Below are 22,389 nucleotides of genomic sequence, written 5' to 3' on the forward strand. Positions count from 1 at the left end.
TTAACACTATTTCTCTGTAGTATTGCTTGAAGTCAGGGATAGTGATTCCCCCAGAATTTCTTTTGTTGTTGAGAATAGTTTTAGCTATCCTGGGTTTTTTTGTTATTCCAGATGAATTTGAGAATTGCTTTTTCTAACTCTATGAAGAACTGAGTTGGGATTTTGATGGGGATTGTGTTGAATCTGTAGATTGCTTGTGGGAAGATTGCCATTTTAACTATATTAATCCTGCCAAACCATGAGCATGGCAGATTTTTCCATTTTCTGAGGTCTTCTTCTGTTTCCTTCTTCAGAGACCTGAAGTTCTTGTCCTATAGATCTTTCACCTGTTTGGTTAGAGTAACACCAAGATACCTAATATTGTTTGTGGATATTGTGAAATGTGTCATTTCCCTAACTTCTTTCTCAGCCTGCTTATCCTTTGAGTATAGGAAGGCAACTGATTTGCTTGAATTGATTTTATAACCAGCCACTTTGCTGAAGTTGTTTATCAGCTGTAGGAGTTCTCTGGTGGAGGTTTTCAGGTCACTTAAGTAGACTACCATGTCATCTGCAAATAGAGATAATTTGACTTCTTCCTTTCCAATTTGTATCCCCTTGAGCTCCTTATGTTGTCTAATTGCGCTAGCTAGAACTTCAAGTGCTATACTGAAAAGATATGGAGAGAGAGGACAGCCTTGTCTAGTCCTTGATTTTAGTGGGATTGCTTCAAGTTTCTCTCCCTTTAGTTTGATTTTGGTTACTGGCTTTCTGTATATTGCTTTAATGATGTTTAGGTATGGGCCATGAATTCCTGTTCTTTCAACGACTTTTAGCATGAAAGGATGCTGAATTTTGTCAAATGCTTTTTCAGCATCTAATGAGATGATGATATTTTTTTTCCTTGAGTTTGTTTATGTAGTGGATTGCCAATCCATGAGCATAGATGATTTTTCCATTTTCTGAGGTCTTCTTCAATTTCCTTCTTCAGAGACCTGAAGTTCTTCTCATACAAATCTTTTACTTGTTTGGATAGAGTCACACCAGGATACTTAATATTGTTTGTGGCTATTGGGAAGCGTGTCATTTCCCTAACTTCTTGTTCAGCCTGCTTTAACTTTGAGTATAGGAAGACTACTGATTTGCTAGAGTAGATTTTATAACAATCCACTTTGCTGAAGTGGTTTATCAGCTGTAGGAGTTCTCTTGTAGAGTTTTATGGGTCACTTAAGTATACTAACATATCATATGCAAATAGTGATAGTTTGACTTCTTCTTTCCAATTTGTATATCTTTGATCTCCTTATGTTGTCTAATTGCTCTAGATAGGACTTCAAGTACTATATTGAATAGACATGGAGGTAGAGACAGGCTTATCTAGTCCCTGATTTTAGTGGGATTGCTTCAAGTTTCTCTCCATTTAGTTTGATAATGGCTACAGGTTTGCTGTATATTGTTTTAACTATGTTTAGGTATGTGCTGTGAATTCCTTTTATTTCAAAGACTTTTAGCATGAAAGGATGCTGAATTTTGTCAAATGATTTTTCAGCATCTAATGAAGTGACCATGTGGTTTATTTGTTTGAGTTTGTTTATGTAGTTAATTGCATTGATGGATTTCCTTATATTGAACCATCCCTGCATCCCTGGGATGAAGCCTACTTGATCATGGTGGATGATCGTTTTGATGTGTTCTTGGATTCGGTTGGCAAGAATTTTATTAAGTATTTTTGCATCAATACTCATAAGGGAAATTGGCCTGAAGTTCTCTTTCTTTGTTGGGTCTTTGTGTGGTTTTGGTATCAGCGTAATTGTGGCTTCATAGAATGAGTTGGGTAGAGTTCCTTCTGTTTCTATATTGTGGAATAGTTTGAAGAGTATTGGTGTTAGGTCTTCTATGAAGGTCTGATAAAATTCTGCACTAAAGACATTTGGTCCCATACCTTTTTTTTTTTGTTGGGAGACTTTCTATGACCCTTTTTATTTCTTCAGGTGTTATGGGACTGTTTAGATGATCTTTTTTATCCTGATTTAATTGGTGTCTGATATCTGTCTAGGAAACTGTCCATTTCCTCCATTTCCTGTCCAGATTCTCCAATTGTGCTGAGTATAGACTTTTGTAGTAGGATCTAATGATTTTTTTTTTAATTTTCTCAGTTTCTGTTGTTTTATCTCCCTTCTCATTTCTAACTTTGTTAATCTGTATACTGTCTCTGTGCCCTTTGTTTAGTCTGGCTAAGGGTTTATCTATCTTGTTGATTTTCTCAAAGAAAATCTGCTCCTGGTTTTGTGACACATTGAAACTAATAGAAAAGAAACTGGGAAAACCCTTGAGGACATGGGCACAGGGGAAAAGTTCCTGAACAGAACACCAATAGCTTATGCTCTAAGATCAAGAATTGACAAATGGGACCTCATAAAATTACAAAGTTTCTGTAAGGCTAAGGACACTGTTAAAAGGACAAAACGGCAACCAATATATTGGGAAAGGATATTCACCAACCCTATATCCAATAGAGGGCTAATTTCCAATATATACAAAAAACTCAAGAAGTTAGACCCCAGGGAACCAAATAACTCTATTAAAAATGGGGTAGAGATCTAAGCAAAGACTTTTCACCAGAAGAAATTCAGATGGCCAAGAGGCAACATAAGAAGTGCTCAACATCATTAGTCATTAGGGAAATGCAAATCAAAACAAACCTGAGATTTCACCTTACACCTGACTAATGGCTAAGGTCAAAACCTCAGGAGACAGCAGGTGTTGGAAAGGATGTGGAGAAAGAGGAACACTCCTCCACTTCTGGTGGGGCTGTAAGATGATATAACCACTTTAGAAATCAGTCTGGCAGTTCTTCAGAAAACTGGACATGACACTTCCAGAGGACCCTGCTATACCTCTACTGGGCATATACCCAAAGGATTCCCCGGCATGCAATAAAGACACATGCTCCATTATGTTCATAGCAGCCTTATTTATAATAGCCAGAAGCTGGAAAGGACCCAGATGCCCCTCAAATGAGGAATGGATACAGAACATGTGGTACAGTTACACAATGGAATACTACTCAGCAATTAGAAACAATCAATTTACAAAATTTATAGGAAAATGGTTTGTTCTGGAAAATATCATCCTAAGTGAGGTAACCCAATCACAAAAGAATACACATGGAATGCAATCTCTGTTAAGTGGATATTAATTAGCCCAGACGCTCTGAATACCGAAGGCACAAATTGCATAAAAAAATTACTCCCATGAAAAAGTATGGAAAGGGTCTTGATCCCAGAAATTATTGATCTAGTGTTGGAGAGGAATATAAGGACAGAGAAAATGGAGGTAGGTGATTAGAGAATGGGTGGAGAGGTTTATGGGACATATGGGGAGGGGGAATCTGGGAAAAGGGAAATCATTTGGAATGTAAACAAAGAACAAAGAAAGTAAAAATATAAAAAAAAAAAAAAAGTTAAGGAATGGCTGATGCTTTGCTCCAGTAGATGGCAGCAGACAGTGACTCCAAGACTGAAGAGTTTGAGATCACAGAATTCAACACAACCTCAGAGTGGGAAATGCTTATATCAAAACTTGATCTTAAAAAAATGCTCAACTTCATTAGTCATTAGGGAAATGTAAATCAAAACAACCCTGAGATTTCACCTTACACCAGTCAGAATGGCTAAGATTAAAAATTCAGAAGTCAGCAGGTGTTGGCAAGAATGTGGAGAAAGAGGAACACTCCTCCAATGCTGGTGGGGTTGCAAATTGGTACAGCCACTCTGGAAATCAGTCTGGAGGTTCCTCAGAAAACTGGGTACCTCACTTCTGGAGGATCCTGCTATACTACTCCAGGGCATATACCCAGAGGATTCCCCAGCATGTAATAAGGATATATGCTCCACTATGCTCATAGCAGCCCTATTTATAATAACCCAGGTATCCTTCAACAGAAGAGTGGATGCAAAAAATGTGGTATATATACACACTGGAGTACTATTCAGCCTTAGAAACAATGAATTCATGAAATTCTTAGGCAAATGGATGGAGCTGGAGAACATCAAACTAAGTGAGGTAACCCAGTCTCAAAAGATTAATAATGGTATGCACTCACTAATAAATGGATATTAGCCTGGAAAACTGGAATACCCAAAACATAATCCACACATCAAATGAGGTACAAGAAGAATGGAGGAGTGGCCCCTTGTTCTGGAAAAACTCAGTGAAGCAGTATAGGGCAAAACCAGAACAGGGAAGTGGAAAGTGGTGGGTGGGAGAACAAGGGGAGGGAAGGGGGCTTATGGGACTTTCGGGGAGTGGGGTGCTAGAAAAGGGGAAGTCATTTGAAATGTAAATAAAAAATATATTGAAATAAAAAAAAAACTTGAAGAAGTCTTGAATGCCTAGAAACTGACTGGATACTCTCTTGGAAAACCACTGGAGAAGATTTCTGGTTTCTGGTTTCTGTCTTCACCCAGAGCTTATCCTGTGCCACATTACTCCTTAACTAAATGCTTCCAGGTGAAAACTGGTCTCCCAGGGGAGCAGACACACCTGTTAGCACAGGTAAGACTACCACTTCTGCTCAGAGAGATTTTCCCAGAACCTTCAAGACACAGGAACTGAGGAGTAGACTGGGACAGAATTCTTCCAGATTCCATCTGAACCTAGAACTGATCCTGTGCAGAAGTACTCCCACAACCAAATACATTCTGGAGAGTACTGGTCTTCTAGGGGTCTTGATTCTCCTGTGAGCTCAGTTATAACCAATCCTTCTGCTCAAACTCCTTGTCTAAGAGGGACATTCCTTGCGCCATAAGGACACAGGAACCAAGGAACAGCCTTTGGACAGGATGCATTCCAAAGCTGACCCTTTACCAGAGCTCTTCATATACAAATTCCTCCCAGAGCAAACTGGTCTCCCAGGAGTTCTGACACACAGGCATGCAGGAGGAACAAGCCACAGTCATAGACAGCAAGGACAGCTAATACCAGAGATAACCAGAATGTGAAGGGAAAGAGCAAGAACATAAGCAATAGAAACCAAGGCTACTTGGTTCAGAACCCAATTTTTCCACTACAATGAACCCTGGATACCTCAACACACCAGAAAAGCAAAACTCTGATTTAAAATCTCATATCATTATGATCATAGAGGACATTAAGAAAGACATAAACAAATCAGTTAAAGAAATACAGAACAAAGATAAACTGCTTGAAGCCATTAAAGAGGAAACACAATAATCCCTTAAACTATTACAGAAAAAGCACAACCAACAGGTGAAGGAATTGAAGGAAACCATCCAGGATCTAAAAGTGAAAAAAGAAAAGAGAAAAAAATCACAGAGAGAGACAACCCAGGAGATAGAAAACCTAGGAAAGAAATCAGGAGTTATAGACACAAGCACCACCAACAGAATACAAGAGAGGGAAGAGAGAATCTCAGGTGCAGAAGATAGCATAGAAAACATTAACAAAACAGTCAAAGAAATTTTGAAATGCAACATGTTCCTAACCTAATACTTGCAGGAAATTCAGGACAAAATGAGAAGACCAAACCTAAAGTTAATAGATAATGAAGAGAGTGAAGAGTCCCAACTTAAAGGGGCAGTAAATATCTTCAACAAAATTACATAAAAACTTCCCTAACCTAAAGAAAGAGATAACTATAAACATATAAGAGGTCTACAGAACTCTAAATAGATGGGACCAGAAAAAAAATTTCTCCTGTCACATAGTAGTCAAAACACCAAATGAACAAACCAATGAAAGAATATTAAAAACAATAAGGGAAATATATCAACTAACATATAGAGGCAGACCCATCAGAATTGCTCCAGACATCCCATCAGAGACTATGAAAGCTAGAAGATCCTGGGCACATGTTATACAGACCCTAATAGAGCAAAAATGACTGCTCTAGCTACTATACACAGCAAAATCCTCAAATACAATAGGTAGAGAAAATGAGATATTCCTTGACAAAAACAAATTTACACATTATCCTTCTGCAAATCCAACCCTACAAAGGATAATAGATGGAAAATCTCAAACACAATGAGGAAAACTATACCCTAGAAAGAGCAAAAAAGTAATAGTCTTTCAATAAACCCAAAAGTAGATAGTCAAAAAAAAAGTAAAACTAACATCAAAAATAATAAAAACCAACAATCACTATTCCATAATATCTGGTGACATCAATGAATTCAGTTTCCCAATTAAAATACATAGGTTAACAGACTGGGTATATAAACAGGATGCAACATTTTTTCTGAGTACAAAAAATGCATCTCGGTGTCAAAGGTAGAGGCTATGTCAGAGTAATGGGCAGGAAAATAATTTTCCAAGCAAATGGTCCCAGGAAACAAGCTTGAGTAGCCATTCTAATATTGAATAAAAGCAACTTTCAACCAAAAGTTATCAAATAGGATAAATAGGGATACTTCATAATCATCAAAGGAAAAATCTACTAAGAAGAATTCTTGATTCTGAACATCTATGCTCCAAAGGCAAGGGCACCCACATTCATAAAAGGAACTTTACTAAAGCTCAAACCACACGTTGCGCTTTACAGAATAATAGTGGGAGACTTCAACAACCCACCCCGATCAGTGGACAGGTTATGGAAACAAAACTAAATAAAGAATCAGTGAAACTAACAGAAGTTGAGGACCAAATGGATTTGTATAGAACATTTCATCCAAAAAAAAAAAAAAAAAAAAAAAAAAAGAATATACCTTCTTCTCAGCACCTCATGGTACCTTCTCCAAAATTCACCATATAATCAGTCACAAAACAGGCCTCAACAGATAGGAGAAAATCCAAATTATTCCTTGCATCCAATCAGATCACCAAGTATTAAGGCTCATTTTCAATCTCAAATAAAACAAGAGATTGCCCACATATACATGAAAGCTGAACAACTCCCGACTCAATTATAACTTTGTCAAAGGTGAAATAAAGAAATTAAAGACTTTTTACAATTTAATGAAAAGGAAGGCACAACATACCTTAACTTGTGGGACACAATGAATGCAATGATTTGTGGAAAAATCAGCTCTCAGTGCCTCCAAAAGAAACTAGAGAGTGCATAAACTACCACCTTAAGGGCATGTCTGAAAGCTCTAGAACAAAAAGAAACAAATACACCCAAGGGGTAAGTAGAAGGCAGGACATTATCAAACTCAGGGCTGAAATCAACCAATTAGAAACAAAAAGAACTATACAAAGAATCAACCAAACCCTGGAGCTTGTCTTTAAGAAAATCAACAAGATAGATAAACCCTTAGACAGACTAACCATTTGGCACAGTGACAGTATGTAAAATAACAAAATATGAAATGAAAAGGGAGATATGACAACAGAAACAGGAAAATCAAAAAAAAAAATCATCAAATTTTTGGTGAACATAGGCTACAAAACTGGAAAATCTGAATGAAATGGACAGTTTTCTAGACAGATACCAAATACCAAAGTTAAATCAGCATCAAATAAACTATCTTTTAGTGCAGAACTCTATCAGACCTTCAAAGAAGACCTAATACCAATACTATTCAAACTATTTCACAAAATAGAAACACTATCCCATTATTTCTGTGAAGCCTCATTTACACTGACTATTCTCCCTTGGAGATGGAACACATTCTATCTAATTATGAACTTGTCACAAATTCCTTTCATAGAGATCATCATAAGATACATATTTTTTTAATTCTTTCATGTTTAAAGTTTCAAATTGATTTTAAAATATGGTTGAGTACTTACTAATTTTAGCATCAGAAGATATCATGTACATTTAAAAGGCATTTAACTATTAAGATAAATTTGAATAATTAAAAATGCCATTTCTGTGTGGTTCATTTTAAATATATTTTATTAGTTTAATAAAAAATAAAAAAATAAGCAATGATTCCTAATTGATATTGTTATATTATTTATATAGACATATAAATAATATATAAATAGCAATGTATAACAATATATATAGCAGCATATCAGTATCTATAACAGTTCAGAAAAAAATATATATAACTACACACATAAACACACACACATATGCATACATACATATTTATGCAGTTAGATCAGTTCAGTTCTTTCCTCTATCCTGGAACCAGTAGAGAAGATTTGCTAAGCAGCAGTTAGGAGCAGGTATATAGACCAATATCCAGTCATTCAGAGAGAGACTAAATTAGAAATCTTCATCATGTCCTACTCTTCAGAAAATACCATAGGGAAAAGTGAAAAAATACAGAGGGAATTCAGATCAGCACACACACACACACAGGCACAAACACACACACACACACACACACACACACACAGGCACACACACACACACACACACACACACACAGGCACAAGCACACACACGCTCATCTGTGCAAATATTCTACCATGTCACTAAACAGAACAGTTACATGTGCGTCAGAATAAACAAAGGATCTAGCAAGAAGCATGAGTAGGTCTGCTTGAGGTGCTCTTAGCTTGAGTTCCTGTGGGACGCATAAGAATGGGACCAGGTATATCTCTGGCTGTTTGGAGGTCCTTGAAATTCATTTCTACCTATTGGGTTGCCGTTTCTATCCTTGGTATGGTTACTCTTGGCTTGACATATTATATCTCCTTTGTTCCTGTTAGACTATCTTGTTTTAGAGGCCCACATTTTTCTGGACATAAAACAGGGAGAATGGTTCTTTCAGAGAAGGATGTGGGAGGAAGCCAAGAAGATTAGAGAAATTGGAAGTTTAGAGTACCTGGATGCTCTGTATGAGAAATTTACAATAAAAAAGAAAAATATATAGGAGCAAGGCAAATTTAATAAAATTTATTTTGGTGTGCTATATCCGACCAATACAAAAGCCAATAAAATCAACTGATTATTTGATTTTGAAACATGTGCTACAATATTATTTGAATTAATAAGTTTTATTAATTTATCCTTATTATCATTCTAAAAGCAGTTTCATTATTTTATGGTAGTGTCTGAGTTGTATCATGAAATTTGGTTAATATTTTAGTGTAATTTTTTCAATTTGTACTTTCTCTTTATAATCCTCACATGTAAACCATTTACAATCATTTATACACTGGCCTGCTTCTTAAACTTTCAGTTATTTGCTTGGCTATTTCTAAGCCCTGCAACTGCAAGTAATTTTATATTTCATCTTCTTATTGCACTCCTACTTAGAAAAATTATTTTCAAAGCTTTTACTAATCTAAATGTAAATACTGGTAACTATTTACGTATAATATCTCTGTGGAAACAATATATTAAACTTAAAACAAAAGCGTTTATTCATAGTTCCATTTATTGGTCTCAAAACTCATCTGTGGACCAGAGGGCAATTGAAAATTACAAAATTTTAAAGATACTGTTTCTCCACCATAGAAAAATTCAAAAACACATACTTCTAAAACATGATACAACATCAAGTAACATCTAGTGACTGTTGTAAAACTCAGTGAATTCTGAAAAACAAAAATGCATAGCATCAATGTCTTTAATAAATTTGAAGTACACAATTATAAAAATGCATTAATGTTTACTACTCTGAAGAAATAGTTATCATGCATTCTAGAATTATGAGAGAAAACTGAAGTTCAAAAAAGGCAGTAATTCAAATCACAGTGTTACTGATGTTAATTTTTGAACTTTTATTTATCATTTGCTTTCCATAATGACTTTCAAGAACTCGGTGCATATGGGAGATATAAGCAATATATCACTGCTTTGAGAACATATACCCTTACCTGTCATGTTGGAAATTTCGTTTTCTGGGCAGGGGTAACAATCAAAACAGCAGACAGCTGTTCCTTCCTTAAAGTATTTTCTAAGTCCTGCTCTGCAAGGAATACTACATACAGAGGGTAGCATCTGAAGAAAATAAGATACATAATAGAAAAAACAGTTTGGTGAATATGGTAAAAGTTGTAGTGATTTGCAAAGGAAAGCCACTGAAAAACCTTTTAGTCACACATATCATATTCTAAAGCAAAATTAGATTGTTTTGTTTTTTATATATAAAATTTTGGGGAACATATGGTGAGATGGAGAGAGAGGGAGAGAGGGAGAGAGACAGAGAGAGAGAGAGAGAGAGAGAGAGAGAGACAGAGAGAGACAGAGAGAGACAGAGACAGAGAGACAGAGAGAGACAGAGAGAGACAGAGACAGAGAATGAATCTAGTGTAGTGGAATTCAATAAATTAGGAAATGGTAAAATGTTTATGTTATAACAAAAGTAGATAAGATTGTAGATAATTTTTCTTCATGTAAAGCAGAAAAATTAAAACCAAATTACCTCCTTGATATCTGTAGCCCACTCAATCATTTCATTAGACATAAAGAGTTGCTGTCCATTTGGAAAGTGACCAGAAAACCTTCCTATTTTTATTTTTAGTCCATATTGTTTTAAAATATCAATGATATAGAAAATGTCATACTCTGCTTCCAGTTTTCTATTCTGATTCATGTTTACCAGGTCACCAGGAGGATTTACAAATTTTATGTTCTTCAGAAAAGAGAACACCTAAAACATATTTGACATTTTACTTTCAGCTATGCAGACACATTACTACAGAAATTATAAAGCTTGGAAAATCATTCATATCCATTATACATTCCATATATACTGGATTACTAAATGTATCCAGTACTGAAAAAATAAAATTCATTTTTATGCATGTAAAGTAGCTTCCTTATGCTTTACAAATACTGTATTCTCACTGGATTTGGTAACACATATCCACATGAATTTTCTTATTTGAAAGTAGTAATAAATTATCCATTTTTTTTCTGCCAACAGTGTTATTTACTCATTAAGAATGCTAAATACACAATAGTTCAAAATACGGCAAAAGAACGTAAAATTATTTCAGATTTATTCATTACATTAATTAAAATTTTTGATCAAATAAAAGACACGTTATTTTCTTAATTTCATTTACTAATTTCATGAGAAAAGTTTCAAATAATAAAGTCATGAGATACATATATGATTGGAATATCGGATGACATATCATGAGAAACATAATGAAATGCTGACTTGGGTTCCAATGCTAGTTGTATCATTAATGATAAAAGTAACATGATTTGCTCCTTATGCAGTGGTAGAGAACAGAAAGACATATATTTAGGATAAATTGTATTTCTTTACATAGATTTTGAACCAAATCTATGGCCTTTATGAATGCCATCCTATGATATATATGCCATTTAGTCTAAGAGTCATTACCTTCCAGGAGTTATATTCCAGTACCTTTCCATCATTCTCTGAGTATGTGTCTGCATGTTGAAAAACCATCTCATGAAGTGAGTGAGCCACAGCATACACAGAATTGTATAAGTTGTAACATGTTTCACTCATAGACATTCCAAGGGGTGGCACAAAAAACCACATAAATAGAGTTTTGGTTGGACATTTTTTCAATTTTTTACAATTAGGAGGTGGCAAAGAACACTTAAAATAAGTCCACCACAGTTTAGCGAAAGACATGCCATTACTGTAGTTAGAAGGGTACACTGTCTGCATAAATTGTTTAAAACCAGACATCTCAGACTGCTGATGTGAAAAAATAAGAGTCCCATGCAAGGAGTTAAGCATGAAATCTCCTATCATTGTGATCATATCAAATTGTGAAACACTGACCCAGAGTCTCTGAATGTTTTCAAATTTCCATATTATGAAGTTAATTTGTATAGGAGATTCTTTATCCCCATAGACAATCACAACTTTTGCTGATGACATTATGATTTGGTGATAATATTTATCAATCCTGTTAACATATGAAAACTTCTCATATGAGATAATACTGACAAATGCTAAGCAGACACTGCTTCTTTCCATTCCTGTTCTCAATTCAGAAAGGAATTCAATTCCATGGTCATCATCTGTAACAATCACTCCTACCCAGGTCCATCCGAAGTGAACTACTAGGGACACCATGGCTAGTGACAGAGAAGTGTCCTTGGGAGTCATCTGGTAGAGATGAGGAAAATGTTCCTGATCACTTAGGAAATGAAAATAACCACAGTAAATCTGAAAGATATTGACCATAAGAATCAGTATGAAGAAGATTAACTGCATAGTGCTCATTCTAAGTTCTATGTGTGCTAGAGCACATGCTAGAAGTGTGATAAAGTATGGATTCTTCGTTTTATTATTAAAATCATATCCAACTTCTTGTGAATTGCTATATAAGAACAGATAGACTAAGTCTTCTGGCAAAACATTTCACACTATCATGTCTTTCCCAGTAGTTTGCAATAAAGTTTTTGTGTTTGTCAAAGAAAATATCTAAATTTTGTGCTTGATTGATCAGAATAGATGTAAATGAATTCTCTACCTTTTAGACAGTTTTGGTATTCAGAAAAATCAGATTGTGTGTAAGATAGTATTTCATTAAATGTAACCCTTAATGACTTACCTCTGGCGTTCTAGAGAAGTAGAGGACTGGTCCAAATTTGTAAGTTGTCATCCATAGAGGTCCAGTAAGTACAATTAGATATCTTCTCTGATTTTTACAGTAGTAATTAGGAACAATTTCCTTTCTTTTCAAAAACAAACCTCCTTTCACATGATCCTGCATTAAGTTACATTCAATCATAACTTGTAGGGAAATGTTGGGTAAAATATGAATGTTCCTATTTATTTCTTCAATGGCAAAATAAACAGAGGAAATCAAGAGGATGGTCTTAGGTGTCACACTGAAAACAGAGCACACCAATTATGGTGGATATGGGTTCTTTTTTATTTAATATCTTTTTATTTGCATTTCAAATGATTTTGGAAAAAAATCCCTTTTTGATTTTTGTAAAAAACCCCTTTCCAGGATCCCCCCTCCCAGAAAGTCCTGTAAGCGCTCTTCCCTTCCCCTGTTCCCCAGTCAACAACTTCCCACTTCCCTATCCTGGTATTCCCCTACACTGTTGCACTGAGACTTTCTAGGACCAGGGCCTCTCATTCCTTCTTCTTGGGCATCATTTAATATGTGAATTGTTTCCTGGGTATTCCAAGATTCTGGGCTAATATCACTTATCGGTGAGTGCAGCCCTATTTATAATAGCTAGAAGCTGGAAAGAACCCAGATAGCCTTCGACAGAGGAATGGATAAAGAAAATATGGTATATTTACACTATGGAATATGACTCAGCCATTAAAAACAATGAATTCATAAAATTCTTAGGAAAATTGGTGGAACTGAAGAATGTTATCCTGAGTGAGGTGACCCAATCATCAAAGAACACACATGGTACGCACTTATTGATAAGCAGATATGGGTTCTAATTACGGTAATCGTAATAAAGTTCAATGTGTTTTAAGCATAGAATTCTTGGATTTTGTGACTCATTGATTAGGCTGTCCAGTTTTATGACCCATTGATTAGGCTATCCTGTTACTTTCTATGTATATGTATTAGGATGTGAGACCTGCAAAATAATTTAAGTTTTAAACTTGTTTTATCAAATTAGATGAATTGAAGTTTATAACATCTTTTGAACTTTTGTATTTAATATATACAGAAGTGTTAAGCATGCACAGTTTGCTGTTAACTTATTTTGACTTCTTTAACTGTGTTCTGAAATTAGACAGTGTATACATTTTTCTTTTGATTTTTAATAAACTTTTTAAATATAAATTTTATATTAATAGCATTGTGACATTTTTTACAGTTCTTATTTTTTGAACATGGTGAAACATGTTGAAACATGTGTCCTACACGAAGAAAATAATATTTATGAGCCAATTTTGACTCTTCTAATGCTTTCATACATAATTCTAATACCTAACATTTGTGGAGAATAAATGAGAATTATCTAGAATGATATACTGCTTTACAGAATCAGGACTAAAATTGTCATGACCCTTCATAAATATATAAAGGATAGGTAGCCATTTTTGCTTTTTTCAATAATTGCAAAAGTTTAATGAATTCATAGGTAATGTAATTCTTACACTTGTTTTCATACCACACAGGTCATCTCTTTTCATCTTCTATTTGAGGTTGTACAAAATTGAGTGATATAAGATTGTTTATAACTATAATATTTCTCTGTTACAACTGAGATCCTCTAACTTCATGTGTATCCTTAGGTAGCATATAACTTGCCTTGGTTTCTATTTAGTTCGGATTTATCTAGATATGTCAAGCAATTTTAAATGTTTCTTTACCAACGGCAGTTTAGTATTTAAAAAAAAAAAAAGAACAGCTAAAAAAAAAACCCTAAGTAATGAAATAACTAAAAGCACTGTCACCATTTCTGATCTCACTTTGTACTTAACACCTCTATTAATAAAATTGTCCAAAATGGAGGTGGGTGTCAATCAAGAGAATGCAACTGGAGACCTGGAAATAAACACACCCCTTTGGATGCACAGATATTTTTTATAACAACATCCAGAAAACTACACTATAATTTAAAAAAAAAGCTGTCTTCAATAATGGTACTGGGCCAAATATATGGCTTCAAGGAAAAGAATAGAAATGCATCCATGTCTATAACAGTGAAGAAACCCCAATTCCATGTCTTCTATCCACACTTGAGATACAAAAACTCACCTGCAATACATTTTCATTTGGATGAAAAACAGAAGATAAACTCAGTGGCATTTTGGAAATCATTTGCCTTATGATATTTTGTCAAGAAATTTACTTTTTAAGTTTATAGTTTTCTGTGTTTATTTTATAGCTTCCAAGCTTTTCTTTTAATGGACTACTTGATGTAAAGATGTGCATGTCTATTTTTCTCTTTGAATTTAACTATGCTGCTCATGCCTTTATATTTGCAGGGGCTCCTTTTCTGTTTGTTCAAATTTTTTAATATTCAGACAATTTTCTTTTATCCTATTTTAATACTATTCTTTATATGATAAATTTTAATGAGTGAATACAAAGATGTGGGCCCATATTGAAGGTAATTTTGAAATGATTTTACAGAAGTTGAGGGAGCAAAATTCACAAATTGAGTATATCGTACTAAAAATATATTTTATAAAAATAATGATGGGAATACAAATTTGAATTATGCTGGCAATTTAGTTAACCTTGGTAAATAGTATGCTTAGTAAAAAAAATAATAATGTATGAAGAATATATTCTCATTTATATTAAAAATATAAATGTACAGGTATGGAACAGAAAGTAGATTTAGGAATAGGTTAGGGATAAGGTTATGAAAAGATAAGAGTTAAAGGAAACAGCATTCAAGATTCCCAATGAAATATTCTAGGTATTATGTGTTGGACTTATACATCTATATAAGTATATAGATGCATTCTTACCTAAACAAATAGATCATAAATGATACATCAGGAAAACCTAATTTCAATAAAGACCGTTTAAATCAAATTAGCTTTAATGAAATTTAATGATTACTTTTTTTTATTTCATAGATTTTAATTTACATTAACATGTATATTATACAATCATTTTATAGTCAGTGGTTTCTATATAAAATATTTAGTGCTTTATATTTTTATAATATTTTTAGTTTTCTTCTCATCTGCTTGGTAAGTGTCTAGATATCAGTTGTGAGAATTCTCTTTAAGCTGTAGAAAGCCAGGAGTTTATTGATGATGATCTCCTATTTAATTCACCACAATGTCTTCATGCATGAAAGTGAAAGGACATTCTGAAATTTCAGACTGAAGGCTCTGTTTCATCATTAGAATTTATTATTTCTTAAATAGCCACTATATACATGCATGAAAAATAATATAGTCCATATCTACATGTACACAGAATATGATTAAAATATGAACTAATATAGATGTTTGATAGATGTTGAGAGAGAACAAATACTGAATGAGGGAGAATCAGTAATCTTTGAAATTGTATCCCCTTGATAGTTAAACCTCATATAATGGCAGGCAATAAATATAAAAGCATATTTACAATGCAAATTAGACTTGATTGGTTTTTTTAAAGATTGCATAAATCAGTGTGGAGGAACCTGGAAGAATTATTGGAAGGGATTAAATATGATGACAATACATTCTCTGCTATTCTTAAACAGATAATGTTCTTTTTAAAAATAAATTAACACAATTAATGGTACTTGTGGAAGAAAAATAGTAAATTATTTCTGCATTGTTCAAAGAATGCCATTTGAATTATTGTCTGAGAAATTGTAAATAACTCTGTAGATGTGAATCAAATAATAATTATCATATGGAGCAGGTCTAACTCTTATTAATACTATAAAAGTTTGAATTTTATATGCAGAGTCTACCTCCAGGAGAAAGACAGGGAATCAAGTGCACGGTTGGGTTGCTATACCACAGTCAAAAACTCTGAACTAATATTGTTACTGTCTAAAAGCACTACTGGGACAGAAATGAAGAAAAAATCTTAGGGAAAAGAGGTCCAGTGACCAGCATTACTAGGGATGCAACTTATGAGTTTCAAGGTCTGCCACTATTATAAATGCTATGATGTGGTTACAGACAGGAGCCTAGCATTGCTGCTTTTCAAGTGGCCAAACAAAGAGCTGACTGGGACAAATGCAGATACTTATACCCAACCAGTGGACTGAAGTCTGAGCCCACTGTAGATAAATTAAAGAATGGCTGGAAGAAGCTAAGAATGAGGGCAAACCCCTAGAAGGACAAGCATTCTCAAATAACCTAGCTAGATCCCTAAGATTTCTCAGACACTGAACCAAGAAGGAGACAGCACACACTATCAGTTCCAAGACCCCTGACACATATTCAGCACAAGATTGCCTGGTCTGGCCTAAGTGAGAGAAGCTGCACCTAACCTTGGAAAGACCTGAGGCCCAGAGATTGGGAAAGCCTGCCAGGGTGTGGTGGGATAGGGGATGGGGACACCCTCTTGGAGAATGAGGAGGAGAAATGAGATGAGGAGTCATCTTATGGGAGACCATGAGGAAGATAAGGACTGAAGGTTAAAAAACATATTAAAATATTTTTTAAAATGAAGAAAATGATAGAACACATGAGAAAAAGAAATCATATCTTTGGAATTTAAAAGAAAAAGACATTAAAAGTATTTTTTTTAAAAAGCATGCATATTTTGATAACTATTGATGCTACCGTGTATCATTTTTATGGGAAATGAATTGATTTCAATTACTACCAACAGATTTATGGATAAGAAATAAGTTGTTCATGCACACGAAGGTCATTATTTCCCTGGTAAGAACAATAAAGTAATATGGAGAACCAGATACTAAGGAATGATTAGCACTACAGGGGATGTGTAAACTTTATTCCCTTCCAAACATCTTGTATCATTGGGAAAATGTAAATCTTTTAAGAGATCAAAGTGAGTGTTGACTATAAGGGATAGCTAACTTCTGGATATTGAAAACAATGTACACACAAAAACTCAAAGCAGTAAAAAAAGAAAAAAAAAACAAACTCCCTAAAAGAATTCAAGGGTAAGACAAACTAAATACAATCACTGAAGTGGAATTCAACAAAAAATCCCATACTTAGGTTCAGGTTTACCTGAGAGGAAAGGGACATATAGTTTTTTCTTAGTGTCTATGGTGGCCAGAGCCTTGCATAAAATCTCACATCTGAAAATACATGGATAGAATTGATTAGTCCTGAAAGGTTGAAAATAAAATACAAAAAATTGCTTGAGTAGGCAAGGGAGATTGCACAAAGAATTGAGTGAGGAAAAAGATCAAAATAATCAAAATACAATGTATGACACTCAAAGAACTAATAAAAATATGCTCCAATTAGCCAGTTTCTAAATGAAAAGTTTTGAGATATAGACTTAAACTGAAAGAATATTTGGTTTCCGTGGTTACCAATCACTTGACATCACGGTTTGATGAAACAATTAAACACATATAGGGAAAGTCAGGATCCCTATCCCTGTAATGCTCTAACCAATAACTTAATCTTCATATTGAAAGCAACATATCAAACATTGTCAAGCTTAAGATCAATAATGCACTGTACAAGGGCATTGGGAATTCTTCATATCTAATCTACAGCAATGTTTAAGAAGTAGAGGGAGTAAATACATATAATGATGTCTTTTTCAGTTTTTTTCTACCAATAAACTCTAAGATAGAGACAAACACAGAAACTACATGGTGAATATACTTGCTTTGCAATAGAGAAATTTAGAATATGTCTATCACAATTGACATCAAAGTACTTGAAATTTAGATTTGAAAATGATATATTTCAATAATATTAACACTTTCAACACTAAAATGTGTGGGACTTCCAGATAAAACAAGATACACTAAAAGTAAGAGAAGAGAAAGTGGGAAAGGACCTCCAATACATCTGCACGGGGGAACTTCCTGACCAGAACACAAATGGATCAGGCTCTAAGATCAAATATTGACAAAAGGGACCCCATAAAATTGAAACTATTCTGTAAGGCAAAGGACACTGTCAATAGGACAAAACAGTAACCTACAGATTGGGAAAAGATGTTTACCAACTGAACATCTGATAGAGGGCTTATATCCAATATATACAAAGACCTTAAGTTAGAATCCAAACAACCAAATATACTATGTAAAAAATGGGGTACAGAGATCAACAAAAAATTCTTAACTGAGGAATCTGAAATGACCCAGAAGCACCTAAAGAAATGTTCAACAGCCTTAGTCATCAAAGTCTACCTCACACTAGTCATCATATAGGTGGAGCAATAATCCAGTATTTTATTTCCAAAAATTCACTTGCTTTATCAACTTTGAGAGTGTGTTAATAATAATGATAGAAATATCAAAACATTGCTGATAAAATAACATTTAATAGCCATGCAGCCATTTTAATTATGTAGATACAATATAGGAAGAGTAAAATCCACTCTTGTGGAAACATGTTTGTTATGTAATGTACAAGGTTTTATAGAAACTTAGATAAAACAATCCAATGTAATGAACATATGCAATGAATAAAATAAAACACAATAATGACAACCTAATAACATTTTGCAGCTCATCATGTGTTCATTAGTCAAGGTCTACATTAATAATTTATTTTCATTGTTAAAATGGAAGTGCAGGGGTCTTGATAGGAAACAAATATCTTGCTATTTTCTTTATTACTCATAAAAGGAGGAATTAAAATACCTCTCTAGAATTTTCTCATTTTATACAACAAAACATGAAAGTATGTATATTGAAAGGAGATTAAATTGTCAGAATGTTGGACTTAAAATGAATAAAAGTGAATTATAAGCACATTCTCTTTAACACCTGAGCCAATTCTTGCCTACAATGAGTCTAGGTTATGGGTGAAATAACACATTTATTTCAGAAGATTTTCTTATTCAAAGTCTTCAACTTCTCCTGAATTTTTTTCATCTACATCACTTTATTGGGAGTACTGCATCATATTCTCAATGCTACATTTTACAAGCAGTTATTTTTTACTAATAAATCATCACTTTCCTTATCATATCAACCTAGCATTCTACTGAAATTTCCTACTTCTTCTGGGATTTCTGTGATTTCAACTAATTTTGGAATTATGACATATGTATTATTTGACCTAGATCTGTGTATCCTTTCAATAAATGTAACTGAAAGTCAGGCCAGATATATTGAAGTTTGATGTTCATGCACTGGAAATCCAGACAGATGGAAGAAATATTAGCAAATCTATAAAAAATCACATTCTCTTAGGCTTTATGAAATAAACCAAAACCAGTGTTTTTATTACTTTTCTCAGGAATATCACATGAAATCCTAAAATGGAAATTGTCATATTAAAGGAATCTCTCTCAGAATAAATTCAATGGTGTGATTCATTCACTCAGCATCTAATTGGATGGTGATACAAAAATGACAAAAAGCAAGCTACACCTTAAAACCACCATAATTAAATGACCAGCTGTAAAACATAAACTAAATTTTAGTCATGTCCTAGAGCAGGACAGCCAGAAGGCACATAGGATCTTATTTATCATCCAGCATCTTTAGAATGCTTTATGTGCTTTTATGTATAAATTAAAGATGCACTTACTGTTTGTCTAGATTTTCACTGAAGTAATCATTCTTCACATAACCATCGCTTGTAAAAATGGAAAAGAAACAATCAGCCTCTTTATCTCCTAGATAATTTTCATTGTCCTTTATTCTCCAAAAGCACATCGGGTCACTCAAATGGCAAAAAAGGAAGGAAAGCTTCAAAACCAAGAAGAAAACAATCAAAGAGAGGATCTTTTCCATGTCACCAAGATAAGTGCCTGAGGAAAATGTAACATGAACCATCAGGCAGGCAGAAATCACATATCAAATTTTCATGAACACATCCAGGTGTCACTTTTTATTATTGTAGTTACTTTAGAAGAACACAAGTACTTCTCACAGAATTTACTTTTCAGTTCACTGTTTGCCTCTGGAGGATTCTGAAGCACATTCTGTCCTGCGGCTCTGCATCTGAGATCCTGTGTCCAGGTGAAAAATAGGGGTAATAATTTTTGTCATGATTATGCTTCTCTGTATCCCTTGTGATTAAATTCATGTAAACAGACATGAGGTTTCAGAATTAATTCAATTTGGAAATATTTTCTCATAAGCCTAGTTCATCAATCTAGTTTTCTGTAATCAAGTGTAATAGTTGACTTTGATTACATAGGTTATTCCAATGAGATTTACAAGGAATTCTGTCAATGAATTCAAATGAATCCAATTGGTCTAAGTAATAAAAAGATTAATAAAAGTAAACAACAGCTTTATGTGTCTTCAACACTTGCAGATGTTAATTTTATATGGTTGCTTTCTGACTGATTCATGTATCTTGCATTTATAATTATGACTGAATTATATTAGATCAGGACAATGTAAGACTACATCATTTTAAATTAATTTTACTCATAGCTGTTAACAAAAACTGATTACATGAGAAATCTAAGGCAAGCAATTATTTTTTTTCTTTTATGGTTCATTAAAGGGCATGTGAAATGGCAAGCAGAGAGTGTGCAGAGTGTACTATGCACTGTATTAAATGTCCTCAAGTGTATTAACCTTAGTTGTGATGTTGAATAAGAAATACTGTCTTTTAAATGCAAGAGTGATTTCCATAAAAATGCATTAGTACAATGCACAGATATTTCAGATTATTTTCAGTTTGACTTACAATTTAAAGTCAGTTATAACCATTATTTATTACTCATCATCCGTGGTGTTTTCCATTATGGGATGTTTTCTGGTGGATATACATAAATATTACACAGCACAAATTATGTCTGCCAAGAAAAATCCTCAAAGTTCATCCTATAAAACATAATATAACTTCGTTGTAGGTGGCTAGGCATGTAATCAGTGATCATGCTTACTATTAATATCATTTGTAAGAATGCATTTTGAAAAATATATGCTTGTTGCCATTCATATGCTTTAGTTGTTTTTTATTGTTATTGAATTATATTGAATGGACAGGTATGTCATATGTTAAAATCTTTTATATTCTGCATTTTAGTACTTTTATAGTCTTTAGTTTTAAAAGACATTTTGATCATAATCACACCAGTTTTTTATTCTTTATTCCTACATTCACTATCCATCCAACTATATGTCATTTATTTTTTTAAACCTTTCAAGATTACTTTTTGCTGCCAAAATCATTTTTGGACAATGGATTTTCCAAAGAAGTATAGTCAACTTCTCATGGTATGAGTTCTCATTTAAATTTTATTTTCCTTTTCCAGGAGCTAAAATCTGCATTCAGTAGTAACAATGTGAGAATTGTGTGTGCATTTCTCATCCTCATATATGTATGTAACCTCTCTTAGTCTTGCAAGATCTTATGTTTGCTACCTCAGTCGCGGGGAGTTGCAGCCTGATCTGCTGTGTTCAGAGCACTATGTTTCCTTCTTGTTATTTACAACTTCTGGCTGTTCAAATTAATGCAATACATCCTCGTGCCTTGAGGAACTTGTATTAAATATGGTCCATTAAGTCTCACATACATAGTTTATAGTTTCCAATAATCTCCTCTTTGGCCCATGCATTTCTGTGTTAATAATCATATAAAAATCAAATAATCAAATACAAAAGATTGCCAGATATGTGTTGAAAGCTCATTTGTATGATGCACATATTTTAATAGATTTGCATATATTTAAATGCATACTGACTTAGTTGCATAATAGTTTTTGGATTTTCTTCTACAGCTTATGTCTTTTTTTTTTTAGGGTAATGATTCCTTTATTTATTTATTTTTTTTGCTTTTGTACATAGTTTATTTTTATTAGTAAGATAATAAATCTTATACATAATTCAGGTTAGCCACCATACCCAAGTTTACATAGTTTCTTTTATTTTTTTTTCTTTTTTTTTATTCGATATAATTTATTTACATTTCAAATGACTTCCCCTTTTCTAGCCCCCCCCACTCCCCGAAAGTCCCATAAGCCCCCTTCTCTTCCCCTGTCCTCCCACCCACCCTTTCCCACTTCCCCGTTCTGGTTTTG

General features: G+C 33.8%; 1 protein-coding gene across 1 annotated transcript in view; it reads right to left on the reverse strand.

The window, feature by feature from the left end:
* The window catches only part of LOC127681488 (vomeronasal type-2 receptor 116-like), a 36,971-nt gene extending 16,828 nt beyond the window's left edge, over nt 1–20,143 (reverse strand). Inside the window, exons 1-5 of the mRNA XM_052177783.1 lie at nt 19,938–20,143; nt 12,397–12,676; nt 11,205–12,008; nt 10,272–10,499; nt 9,724–9,847 (exon numbers count right to left, since the gene is read on the reverse strand). Of these exons, the coding sequence (XP_052033743.1) occupies nt 9,724–9,847; nt 10,272–10,499; nt 11,205–12,008; nt 12,397–12,676; nt 19,938–20,143 (1,642 nt within the window). The remainder of the gene's footprint in view (nt 1–9,723; nt 9,848–10,271; nt 10,500–11,204; nt 12,009–12,396; nt 12,677–19,937) is intronic.
* Between the last annotated feature and the right edge of the window lie 2,246 nt (nt 20,144–22,389).

The sequence above is a fragment of the Apodemus sylvaticus genome, chromosome 1 (assembly GCF_947179515.1).
Source record: "Apodemus sylvaticus chromosome 1, mApoSyl1.1, whole genome shotgun sequence".
NCBI classification, from domain to species: domain Eukaryota; kingdom Metazoa; phylum Chordata; class Mammalia; order Rodentia; family Muridae; genus Apodemus; species Apodemus sylvaticus.